Source organism: Alternaria burnsii (assembly GCF_013036055.1).
Source record: "Alternaria burnsii strain CBS107.38 chromosome Unknown 732, whole genome shotgun sequence".
Taxonomy (NCBI): Eukaryota; Fungi; Ascomycota; class Dothideomycetes; order Pleosporales; family Pleosporaceae; genus Alternaria; species Alternaria burnsii.
In genome coordinates, this window is record NW_024066113.1 from 1,461,151 (window position 1) to 1,472,926 (window position 11,776).

General features: G+C 51.6%; 4 protein-coding genes across 4 annotated transcripts; 2 read left to right on the forward strand and 2 right to left on the reverse strand.

Annotated features, from left to right (window-relative positions):
• Window positions 1–3,874: 3,874 nt before the first annotated feature.
• Window positions 3,875–5,644, forward strand: GT037_005970 (uncharacterized protein; the record flags this gene model as incomplete). The annotated part of the gene is made up of 4 exons (XM_038931017.1): window positions 3,875–4,033; window positions 4,084–4,188; window positions 4,327–4,703; window positions 4,753–5,644. The coding sequence occupies 4 exons, from the start codon at window positions 3,875–3,877 to the stop codon at window positions 5,642–5,644; spliced, it is 1,533 nt and encodes a 510-aa protein (XP_038786706.1).
• A 945-nt stretch (window positions 5,645–6,589) lies between these two features.
• GT037_005971 (vesicle transport v-snare protein) lies at window positions 6,590–7,447 on the reverse strand (the record flags this gene model as incomplete). The annotated part of the gene is made up of 3 exons (XM_038931018.1): window positions 6,590–6,677; window positions 6,785–7,197; window positions 7,268–7,447. The coding sequence occupies 3 exons, from the start codon at window positions 7,445–7,447 to the stop codon at window positions 6,590–6,592; spliced, it is 681 nt and encodes a 226-aa protein (XP_038786707.1).
• Window positions 7,448–8,258: 811 nt separating this feature from the next.
• GT037_005972 (amine oxidase) lies at window positions 8,259–9,903 on the forward strand (the record flags this gene model as incomplete). Its single annotated transcript, XM_038931019.1, has 3 exons — window positions 8,259–8,475; window positions 8,531–9,270; window positions 9,319–9,903. 3 exons carry the CDS (start codon window positions 8,259–8,261, stop codon window positions 9,901–9,903), a joined length of 1,542 nt encoding a protein of 513 aa, XP_038786708.1.
• A 102-nt stretch (window positions 9,904–10,005) lies between these two features.
• On the reverse strand, window positions 10,006–11,060 carry GT037_005973 (uncharacterized protein; the record flags this gene model as incomplete). Its single annotated transcript, XM_038931020.1, has 2 exons — window positions 10,006–10,629; window positions 10,854–11,060. The coding sequence occupies 2 exons, from the start codon at window positions 11,058–11,060 to the stop codon at window positions 10,006–10,008; spliced, it is 831 nt and encodes a 276-aa protein (XP_038786709.1).
• Between the last annotated feature and the right edge of the window lie 716 nt (window positions 11,061–11,776).

The following is an 11,776-nucleotide window of genomic DNA, read 5'->3' on the forward strand; positions in this document are numbered from 1 at the left end:
TGGTAGTGTTGGTGAATACGACGTTTAGCGAAGGAAAGCAGGAGAAAGGCACGCACGGAACATCACGCAACGGGAGCACATGCATGTATTATATCCTATGTTTACGCCCTCACGCAACTCTACAAGCGAAGCTTCGTTTCGAACGCGATCGGCATTTGGCACCGAAACGACTCGGGAGTTGGATCCGCCTTTACCCTAGCTTTGGCGACCAACCGTTGCCGCGGGAGGTATAATAAAGCCTCACAACTTGTGGCACTCCTGACCTATACTGGATAATACTGCAGCTGACAGTGCCCGGAGTGGAATCCTGCAGCGACTATGGATTCAAAAGGCTCTAATCCTGACTCGGACGTGCATAACCATATGTCGGGTCGTGTACCCAGGCTTTGTCTGGTCTCCAGTTGGTGTTCTCTGTGAGCACTCTGCAGGCGGGTCCAATAGCAGAAGATGGTGATTGGCCTCTAAGCCCCATATCAGTCCATGTATTTAATCCTTCGTATCTAATACTCTGAGCGTGGTAGTGGATCCAGGGTAATTGGATGCGGCCGCGGGAGTTGTTCTTGCTACAAGTGACGAGGTTAGTGTTGATGCTGCTTCTCTGTATATCCTGGAATGCAATACAAGAAGCTAGCTTGACAGGGTAAGCGACTATGACTAGTGTATCTTTCCTGAACGGTGTGGAGGAAGCACGCAAAGGGATGCCGGTGCTCAACTCTTGCATGACCGCAGAGCCGAGCCTGCAATTTCTCGGTCTTTGCAACATCGCGCCTGTATGTAGGTTCTCTGGGTGCGCAAGCGTCTTCTCCTAGGAGCATGCGCATACCGCGCGTAAGAATGGCGCTCATGCCGCGCTCTTGACTCGTGTTTGTAGATTGGAAAAAAAAAAGTCTTGTGAGCTTGGACTGCAGGTAGGGCGTAATCCGAAGAACTGCAGCTGGATGTGTTTATGAGCAGGCGGGCCAATGAAGGTAAAGTCCTACGCTTGAATTATGTTGGTGCCTATGAATGGTGCCTATGAAACCACAAAGCAAGACCTTGTGCAGGCTGAGAAAAGTGTGAATTGCTGCCTAGCTCCACCTTCATCGCACTGCAGCCTTGCCATTGGTTGGAAACGCCTTTGCCGGCGTGAACCCGCTGTTAGGCGGACGTGCACGGTCATGTGACTCTAGTGCGCCAAGTCTCTAGCGCTTCTGCTGGCAGTACTTAAACTCGCGCCCCCTCGTCCTCCTTTCTCGTCTGCATCCAAGTGCTCGGGCTTTACGCTTACCAGTGAGGATTCGTCCGAGGTAGCGTTTTTGCTAGTTGAAAACTACAACTATGACCGCTCCAGTTGGCCTTAGGGTCGGCTGGGAATTTTTGACACCCATTGCTAGCTTTGCGCTGCTTTTCGTTGATTTTTGCGGCGTGCCGCTTGATTGAAGAAGAGTTTGTCGGCGCCCGAACCACCACCACTACCACCTGCGCATTCACTCGTCTTGACAAGACTTCCTTAGTCCTGTATGCTGAAGCCGACCTGACCGATAATGCCGCTGTTCTTGCCAGCTTGCACGCTCTGAGGCTATGCTAGGCACCAGCTTCCCTGATGTCCCACTTAAGTGTGCGCCCCTCTCCCTCGTCCTTCCGCGCTGAAAGTACTCGTCGCTTACGGACAGTCAGCATCCTAGCCAACACAACCCATGTCGCTAGTCTGGCTGCTGCGTTGTATCACCATCGTTGGCCGCTCCTCGGCAGGCATGCCCGCGCTTTTACACACTCGCACCGGATACCCACCAAGGGCCATACCAACGATAAGCACAAAGTGGGCGTGTATCAGTACTGCCCTTGGACTACGCAGTGTCCGTTACCGGCATGGCATCGGCGTTGCTCTTGCTTTGCGTGTGAATTACGTGTCGCACCCACCGATACTACCACACGACGATCCTTCAGGCGGCTCTCGACAATCCTCCATTGAGTCATAAGAAAAAGCACCCAAGCTTTTCGCAAGGAAAGTGTTTATCTATGTACCCCACAAATAGGTACTACCGGGTAGATCCATGGCCATATGCTTGTGACCATCACGAACATCGTACATATCGAAGATCTGTAACCTTTTTCGGAGGCCGCAAAACGCGGACAAAATTGCCGTCTTCGTTTCTAGGCTTCCGTGATAGATCCAACTCTTTTGGCTATGCACGACCTCTGTACAGCTGCTCTATAGATCGATCCCTTGCTGATTGCAAAGATCTTTTTGACAGTGTGATAGGAAAGTATCTTTCCGCCAGATCAAACCGAGGGCCAGTCGTCTTCGAAACGTCAACGCCGAGCTCGCCACACTACGGAAGCTTACTGTCCTCGTTCTCGTTCTCGCTCCCTTCGCTCTTCACCCTGACAGCGCTTTTTACTCCACCAGCCTTACACAGACGTTAAGGCGCTGCAACTATATCGCAATGTTACGGCTACAATTGGGACCGAGCCTTATTCGGAACTTTGCGGACGTGGGCGGCCATGGGAAGATGCGTCTACTTGCTCGCTTGAAAGTCCGGTCGTCCCAACGGTTGCATCGTTCCTGTTCAATACACGTGTCGCCTGAATCGTGAGAGACACTGACCGTCCGAAGATGCAAAGAAGGTTGTGAGCCAAGAAAGTTCGTAGTCGGCCAAACTCAACCTACGTCTGAGGCCGGTAAGAGCCGTATATCACGCACAGCGTGACTCGGATGTGTGATCGAATAACCGAATATCAGCCACAGTCGTTCCCTGCCTGCCGAAGAGCAAAACAAGCTCCAAATTGCCGAAGCTAGTCGCGTGATCTTTTAGTTTTGTACGGTACCGAAGGAGGTCAACTACCCATCAATATCGTCTATTTCCGCCAAATCTACCAAGATGGTGAGGAATAGCCACAAGCTGCCTTGAAAGAAAACGCTATATGGTGGGGAGCGCGCCGATAGCTCTAGGGTCGTTTCAGACCCGTAAGAAAGACATCAAGGTTTCGGTGCACGGTCTGCGTTCGGCTAGATCTGCAGCAGGGTCATTAGCCTTGCGCCATCCTACGCGAACTGCTACACCTCCAGTACGGGACATGCAGGTACGCGGTCTCTGCTTTCTTGCATGCAAGACTCGCGCGCGACAGACGTTGCAATCACAAGCCACAGAACAAAGTCATCACATGACATGTTCACACATGTACGACACTCTTCAGGCTTTCGAAACGGATCTGTCAAAAGCGGCATCTAGTCAATGACATGCGACATCAACAGTTCCGTAGCACCGCCTCAGCCATGCTAACCTAGAACTAAGCTAACCCGGTGGCCTCCTAACGGTGGCTGCCACGAGTTGACCCTAAGGGTATAGTTGTGACATTATACCCCCCTTCTTCGACTATTTTCGCACGTTCTCTGCCAAACCTGGTGCCTGGCCAGTTACCACAAGGCGCCATTAGGCCAGTGCCCTGCGGGATCTGCATACTGCGACTATCGTCACGTATGAGACGGTCTTCTTTGTAGGAACGTGCCCATGGTGGGGGGAGTCCACGCGATATTGGTCCTGTTCGCGCTTCCAAATGCAGCATAAACGTCGGGAAGCTGCGTCTCACTCTCAAGCTGTGCGGGGGTTAATGTCGTCCCACTTTCCTTACCAATGAGGACTTGTTCTTCCTGCAATCCCACGAGCCATATTCGCTAGCACTATTCGTTCCCGAGGCTGGCTCAGTCTTGTACTGTACTACTGACCTCGCACGGCATCTCCTAACACGATCAGCTTGCGAACATCCTAATTCTCCATTTTCTCCGCATTACCCAATATGAAGGCTTGAGCCATGCGAGTCTTCGCAGGTCCTACGTCTCGACTTTCTTCTCCTTTCTGTTCTGTCGACTCGTCCATCTAATACTAAGGCCATCATGGATCTCGACAGCTCTACGCCCGCTGGTACCCGGGTTAATATCATTGTACTTGCTTTCACACTAGTTTCTGGTCTCATAGTGTTTCTACGTCTTTTTACACGATTGGTAATATCGAAGGGAGCCGGGCTTGAGGATGCGTGCATCGTGGTTGCTATGGTAGGTGAACCTGAATCACGAACTGTGCACTTCTAGCTGACCACGTACAGATTCTTTCCGTCGCACTTGCCGTGCTGACGGCGGAACAAGTAATGAATGGGTTGGGCGAACACAAGTCGCGGCTTGAAATCAATGAGCAGATTACTCTACGTACAGTAAGTTCCTCAACGCTTTTATCCTTCGACAGTGCCCTGTGCAAGTTACGCCGTATCTGCTGCAGGTACACAGCTTACGCTGACTGAGCAAACTTCATTCTCCATGCTTCCACAAGCTTTCAACTCACAAGAAGTTAGGCCTTCTGGGCAAGCGTCTGGGTTTACAACCTCACCCTTGCGGTCACAAAGGTCTCTATCCTCGTGCAATATCTCCGCATATTTCCTGTGCGAGGCTTCCGCATAGCTTGCTATGCTATGCTCAGTATCGTAATACTTTATGGGGGGTGGGCGACATTCTCGAGCGTGTTTATCTGCAGCCCCGTCGCCTTTTCATGGGATAAGTCCATCGATGATGGGCGTTGTGTGAATCAGCTCATCATATGGGTTGTAAACGCCGGTGTCAATATTGCACAAGACGTGGTTATCTTTCTCATGCCGCTATCCATTGTTAGGGCTCTTCATCTACCTAAATCGCAAAAAGAAGGCTTGGTGGCTGTGTTTGTGTTAGGTGCTAGGTGAGGTAGGACCAGACATTGCAAGGTCAACGAATGCTGACACCAATAGCGTCACGATGGTCTCTATCATACGGCTGTACACCCTAGATAATATCGCCAATTCAACCGACATATCGTTCGATAATGTGGATCATGCGACATTATCTGCAGTGGAAGTAAACGTCGGCATTATATGCGCTTGCATACCAGCTATGCGACCTCTTTTCGCTCTGCTGGCGCCGCATTACTTCTCAGCAGTGCCGCAATACACCAACGCTAGAATTCTCGATATCGAGCGCCAAAAACAGAGAACTGGTCGCCAAGGGAACACCCGACCTACTACGGCGACGCCCAGGACGAGACCGAACACGGCACGGACAACCATTATTCGTCCAACTACTGCTACTACTACTAGGACAAGACCCAGTACGGTGCGCACCACCATGGCTGGGCCGGGTACCGTCACCCATGTAACGAGACCCAGCACAGCACGAACAACGACGCGATCAAGCACTTCCCACACCCTCAAGCTCGAGACAACCATTCCGAGGGCCGACTCGGTGCAAAGCGACATCCCTCTTCAACCTCTTGTGCCAACGCTCTCTCGCACCCCAAGTGGTCGCTTCTCTGTCGCAAACAGTAGTCGTCCACCAACGCTACGTCTACCTAGCTACAACAATCACTCTCGCAATGCAAGCGGTAGTTCGCAAAGCACACAGAGCTCGACGCGAGGGCGATCTGCTACACGCTTTCAAGGAAGGCCTGATCCTCTGCGCATGTCACCCATCACACCATTCAGCCCTCCATGGCCCGCCCCGTTGCGAACGGGATCGCCGTTGGCCTTGGGTTCCCACACCCGACACCCGAGCAGCCAGAGGGCGCCTTCTCCATTACCGCCACGAACACCTGGAGCTGACAAGCAGCTACCACTCACGCCTTTCCCAGTCGGCTCAGTAGACTGAATAGCCTCTAGCTGACCTCTCGGCAGAACAACTTAATCGGATGCCTACACCCATCAGCCTTAATAATACGCTCGTTACAAATACCAAATCCGCAGGATATGTTCTCTCCTGACCCAAGAACAAGACTGAATAGCTTCCGAAGATATGAAGCACAGCTGCTTCGGGTACGCCAACGGCACAGGCTTTGCACGACCAGATCGGAGGTCATTCTCGATCACGACATGCCTCTATCACATTCGTCGTATTACCATACCATGTGTATATAACGACACATGCAACCCTAGAGGTCTTAGTCGTGTGGACAGACGGCATTCGCCTTTCGATGCGGAATTAGTCCACTGAGTTCACGCGTCCTTTCCTTTACACACTCTTATCGTTCAATAATGGGAAAGCTGAGAAGGTCACATGTGTTGTCACCCCTTAGACGAGGCTCATAGCAAGACCCCGCCATTCTTTCCATGTTTCTTATGCTTCGCTCTGCGACACATTTCAGATACACTTTCCTTCAGGTTCACTCTAGGCTTGGAGTCTTCGCTGTCACAACGGGTTTCTTCTCACAGCAACGTTTTTCCTGGGCGATTTACAGCATGTATCTTCCTTTCGGAACGCATAACAATTTCCGGGTTGTTTGAGTTAATTGTAATAGCTCCTGGCTGGGAACGAGCTTCGCGTGCAGCCGGAATATGGCGGACGTTTGGGAGTAATGAGATGTAATGTAATACGCGTAAATTAGATACCTAATGTTTTAGTAAAATAATTAATGCGTATCAGCGCACATAACGTCACAGCAGAGTTGCAATTTATTGTACCCGTGATAAACGGCTGCCCCTTGAAACCGTTGAAGTGGATGCCATTTGATACCTAAGCCCTAGCTTCAACACCCATCCGCACAGCGTATTATACTCCAGACGCCAGGCGGAAAACGCTTCTCGAACGTGAGAACAATCATCTAAATTTGCTGTAAATGACAGCGATGATAAGCAGCACCAGAACAGTAATGATGGCAATCGTGATGATGCGGTTTGTAGCCATGCTAAATCACAAATCGTTAGCACTCTTGTCACCCATATCAAAAGGGCATCCATCTACACTCCACATCAACTGGAGTAGGAGACAGGTGGGAGTGGCAGGTACACATACCGTCTCGCCATGCCCCTCAACGTCTTGATGCTCCGATCAGTGTAGCTTTCACTCTCGAGCAGTCTCTCTCTTGTGTTTGTAATCTGCTCCCGCTGTCTGTGCAAGTCACTTAACGTGCCTGCGCCAATCTGCTCCGTCTCCAGCGCGATTCTCTGGCTCTCCCTCAGCCTTCCACTCGACCGGTTCAGACGATCTGTTCCGGAGAGGAGTTGTTGGCGCTGCTCCAGCTGGGCATCGCCGCTCTCTGGGTCGTCGGTATAGCGGTTGCCGAAGAGTTTGGACTTGTCCGAGGTGTAGGTTTCTAGTTTGCGCTTGTGGGAGTCGAGGTCGTGTTCAAAGTTGCGGAAGCGCGCGTTGTATTTGGACTTTAGGTTTGCGGGGATGTTGGACTTTTCAAGGCGCATTTGACCAATCTGTCGCATGTCTATGTCAGCTGCTGTTGTTGTCCATAGGCGCGACATGAGTGTTTGGGCGACAACTCACCAGCTCCTCGGCTTCTTCCAGCGCGCGCTCTGCTCTGCTGATGGCGGCTTTCCTGGGCTCTCCGCTTGTCTCTTTGATCTGCTCTATTTGCTGGCTGAGGTCGGCCTGCACCAGCTTCAACTCGGCTTCATAGCCGCTGAAGCGCTCGGTGCCTGCATCTGCGTCGATGAGATTGGACATGGCTGCGATGTGGTATGGGCAGCACCGGCTCGGGTCGTGTAAGCTCGGCGATGTCTATGGTCCTGTGAATGCGAATAGCGACGTGGTTGGATATGTTTGTGAATGCAACGTCGAGTCTGGAGGCCGGAGTCCATGAGGCGCATTACGCACCTGCCAAGGTCATCCCTGCCGTGTCACGTGTGTCACTTCCGTTCTAGAACTGGGGTGCACGACACCACGAGTTCCTGTGCTCTAGTAACATCTCCACCTCTCCTTTGTTGCTTTGCCGATACGTCTGACGCTATCCTGTTGGCACAGTATACTGTCAGTTTCACTCCTGGTGCTGTCGCCGTCCTTACGTAGGTGGCGTCCTGGCCGTTCCAGTGCCGTGTGCACAACAGCCGTGTCACAGCATCCCCCAAGCGTCTCATATACTCAACACACCAGCAACATGCAAAGATGCAACACCGACTCCACAATAACTCTGATATTGCCATGGGTCAAGATCTGCGGTGCCCACATGAGAGCGGGCCCAACCCTAGGGCCAGTGACAGCGTGCAATGCCGTCGACTTCTTTGCCAGTCGCTGTGCTCCGGACATCAAGCTGAGAGTTTACGATATCTACAATGCCTACACTTTGAACGTGTTCGTTTTCCTTTGGTACTAGTCATGCACCCACTGAAACGACATCCGCTTCAGATCGATGACATCATGACTCGGAGCTCTGCGCAACTTCTTTTCTTTGCTCAATTTCTTTCGTCACTCTGGTGCGTCAACTCATATCGTGTACCTGGCCGTTAGTATACCCGCCACAGATACGCGCTAGTTGATCATGAGCGGCAAGATGGAAAAGAAGCGCATAGCCATCGTTGGTAGTGGCATATCTGGCCTGAGCGCCCTCTATGCACTCCGTAATACCCAGCATGAGGTGCATCTCTTCGAGAAAGAGGAACGTCTTGGTGGTCATACAAACACTGTGACATGGACGCACAATGGCAAGAGCACGCCCGTGGATACGGGCTTCATCGTTCTCAACACCGCTACATACCGTTCGTCTCCTGTCACAACTTGCGCCCGTGTTGTCTCGGTACTAACAAAGCCCAGCAAATTTCATAAAGTTTCTATCGGCTTTGCAAGTCAAGACTGTAGCCTCAGAGATGACCTTTGGGATATCTCGTGACGCTGGTGCTTTCGAATGGTCTGGCACGTCAGGCAGCTCGCTTTTTGCGCAACCTGAAAATGCACTCAAACCCTCGTTCTGGCGCATGATCTTCGACATCATTCGGTTCAATCAGTTTGCTCTGGATCTACTGGCCATCACTCCAGGCTCACCTGCAGCTGTCGCCGCTACAGAGATGAGCATTGGCGAGTATCTTGAAAGAGAAGGATATTCAGACGCGTTCAGAGACGATTATCTGATTCCAATGACTGCGTGTGTGTGGAGTACCGGCGCCGATAAGTGTGCTCTTGAGTTCCCGGCATTGACATTGGTACGGTTTATGTGGAATCACCACCTGCTCAGCACGATTGCAGAGAGACCGCCATGGTTGACCGTTGAAGGAGGATCTAGCAAATATATCGACGCTGTATTGGAGTTGGCTGGGAACTGTGAAGGCCATCTTGGTACACCGGTCCTGGCTGTGACTAGGAAAAGCGGAAAAGTGGAATTAAGGCTGGGTGGAAAAGGAGAGGGAAAGACGGAGGTATTCGATCAAGTGGTGCTTGCTTGTCACGGAGATCAGGCGAGGTGGATGCTAGGTGACGACGCGACAGTGGCAGAGAAGGAGATTATGGATGCATTCGAGACTACGCCGAATACAGCATATCTGCATTCCGATCTTTCAGTAAGTTTCAAATGTCCCATATATGCAAGTGTAGCTAACAATGTCTAGCTCATGCCCCAACGACGCACAGCTTGGTCCGCCTGGAACTATATCACCACATCCAAATCTAAAGCCCCATCGTACGCAAACCTGACCACTTCTTCGGGTGCTCTCGAGACCGTCTGCCTGACCTACGACATGAACACTCTGCAGCATATCCCGCGCGAAGTTTACAACAACGTACTTGTCACTCTCAATCCTCCACATCCTCCCTCTCCGGCTCTGACCCATGCAACCTACCAATACCGACATCCACTGTACAACTCCCGCATGGTATTTGCGCAAGATCGGCTCCATGAGATTCAAGGAAAGCAAGGTATCTGGTACGCAGGCGCATGGACGGGTTATGGCTTTCATGAGGATGGTTGTCGGAGTGGATTGCAGGTTGGAGAGGCATTAGGAGGTGATGCTGGGTGGGAGGTGATAGATGCCAAGTTCATGCGTGGAACGAAACCACTCCTTAAATGGAAAGATCACGTTGTGAGGTTAGTCATTACGTTGGTTCAGATGTGGGTCGGTATATTAGAAGGCTTTGCGGGTGTGAGGAGACCAAACGGTACGGCATTGAAGGCAAATGGGAAGAAAGAACTATAGCCCCATTATCAGCCAACTTCCTATACGTAGCAACCTCTCCCACTCCCGATCTACCACTTGGTCTTGTCCACCGATATCCACTGAACGTATCATGCCCACTTACTACCTGCGATGCAGTACGAGTTCTCTCGGCTCAGGTGTCAGCAAACCACTAGGCGCATCCGACAGCTCTTCCGAAAGCGGACTGGTGAAGCGCGTATGGTATTCGGCGGTAGTCTCTCGCTTGCGCTTCTTTTGCAAAGGGCTGAAGGCGAAAATGACAGTCTTCTTCCTCTTGGGTTTCTTAATAGTAGTCACAGTCCTGGCTGGCCTTGACGGAGTGACGGGAACGACGTCTTGCTCCGGAGTTTCCTTGCGCGGCATACGCTCAGGTTCAGGAGAACTCGGTGGGATCCAGACATAGCCGATCGGCAGACCACCTCTAAGCTCCGCATAATGGCTGAGTGGAGGGTCAAATTCGAGCTTCACCTCTTCTCTAGCATGCTCATGTGTATTTTTGGGCGCTTCGCTGAGGTCGAAGGAGGTGGGGACGTGGTAAGCATGGTCCCTAACAGTGTCTAGGAAAGCATCGTGTTGGGCTGGTGGCTCAGCTGCAAGGGCCTTGTAGTCGCCAATGTGCTGGTTGGCGTTGTTCTTAATGTTGAGGAGCTCGTACTCGTACTGGCCTTGGTACAGGTAGTCGAGGTATGGGCTTCTGATCATGCTGTGGCAGTTGCTTGTGGTGTTCTGAATTTGATTGTTAGTTTGTGATGCTCGAGAATGAAACTCTTAGAGGTTGGGCGAGGATGAGGTTGAGCAAGAAAACTGTCTCATTCGAAGACTTCTGTCATGGCACAGGGCTTGCCATATGCTCATAGTGAATGGTGAAGCATGCTAAAGTGTCTTCGAATTGTAGAGTGAGAGTGAGACATACCTCTCCAACTCAGGCCCATACCTCCCATCATTTACACTGACCATTCACTCTCCGCTGAGTTCCTCCTCACGTTGCTCGGGCGCCACACTTTTTGGTCTCGTCTTTCCATGGAGGCAGTGCGGCTACTCCTTGTAATTGAGACTGTTCTCGCCCGAGTCTTTGCATCGAGGTGTCGTTTGATATCGTTATCCCATCTCAGGTACTGCTGAAAAGCAGTGATGACGTGAGGCGACATGATGGGCATGATGCTGTGTTCGACTGACGAAGATCAAAAATGAACCTAACAATATGACGGTAGAGGAAGATGTATCGATCATTCTCAACGTGTGAAGTACAGGTTCAATTCTATATAGTCGCGTCCCCAGATTCGAGATCCACTCCAGACAACACACCGCTATGGGGAAGACATCACCGAGCGGTCTGCAAGAGATCATTGCATCCAAGTTTAGCCTTGTCAACAGCCTCAACGATCGCGCACGTACGATAGGAGTCATTCCGTGGGAGCACCCTCACGCGTGGGGCTCATGCTGCAGAGTCGACGTGAGACATAAGCGTTTGCATCCTTGGTGCAGCGCCCTGAACTTTCAAGAGCTATCATTGGTGCGGTCCTGCATTGAGATCTACGTTTCTGCAGGTCGAAGGATCTAGTGAGCGATCGTGATGGAGCTGAGGCTCAAGCGGTGAGTTTGATGGTTGGGCTGACACGTGTCTACGGATTGCCTATGCCGTTTTCGGGTAGGCGCAACCGGCGTCGCGTCGCGAAGCATTCTGTCGCGCACTTGTCACCTACCATCCCACTACGACTTCCATGGATAGGGCATCATCTCTCCACAGGTTATCTATACCATGTAGAGGACTCCGCGGCCGTACGCTTGATACGATGTTCCGCGCGATACGCGTTATGCCCTCCGCTACGTCCATGAGCCACTTATGCCTAGATCGAGCAATACCTCGCCGCGC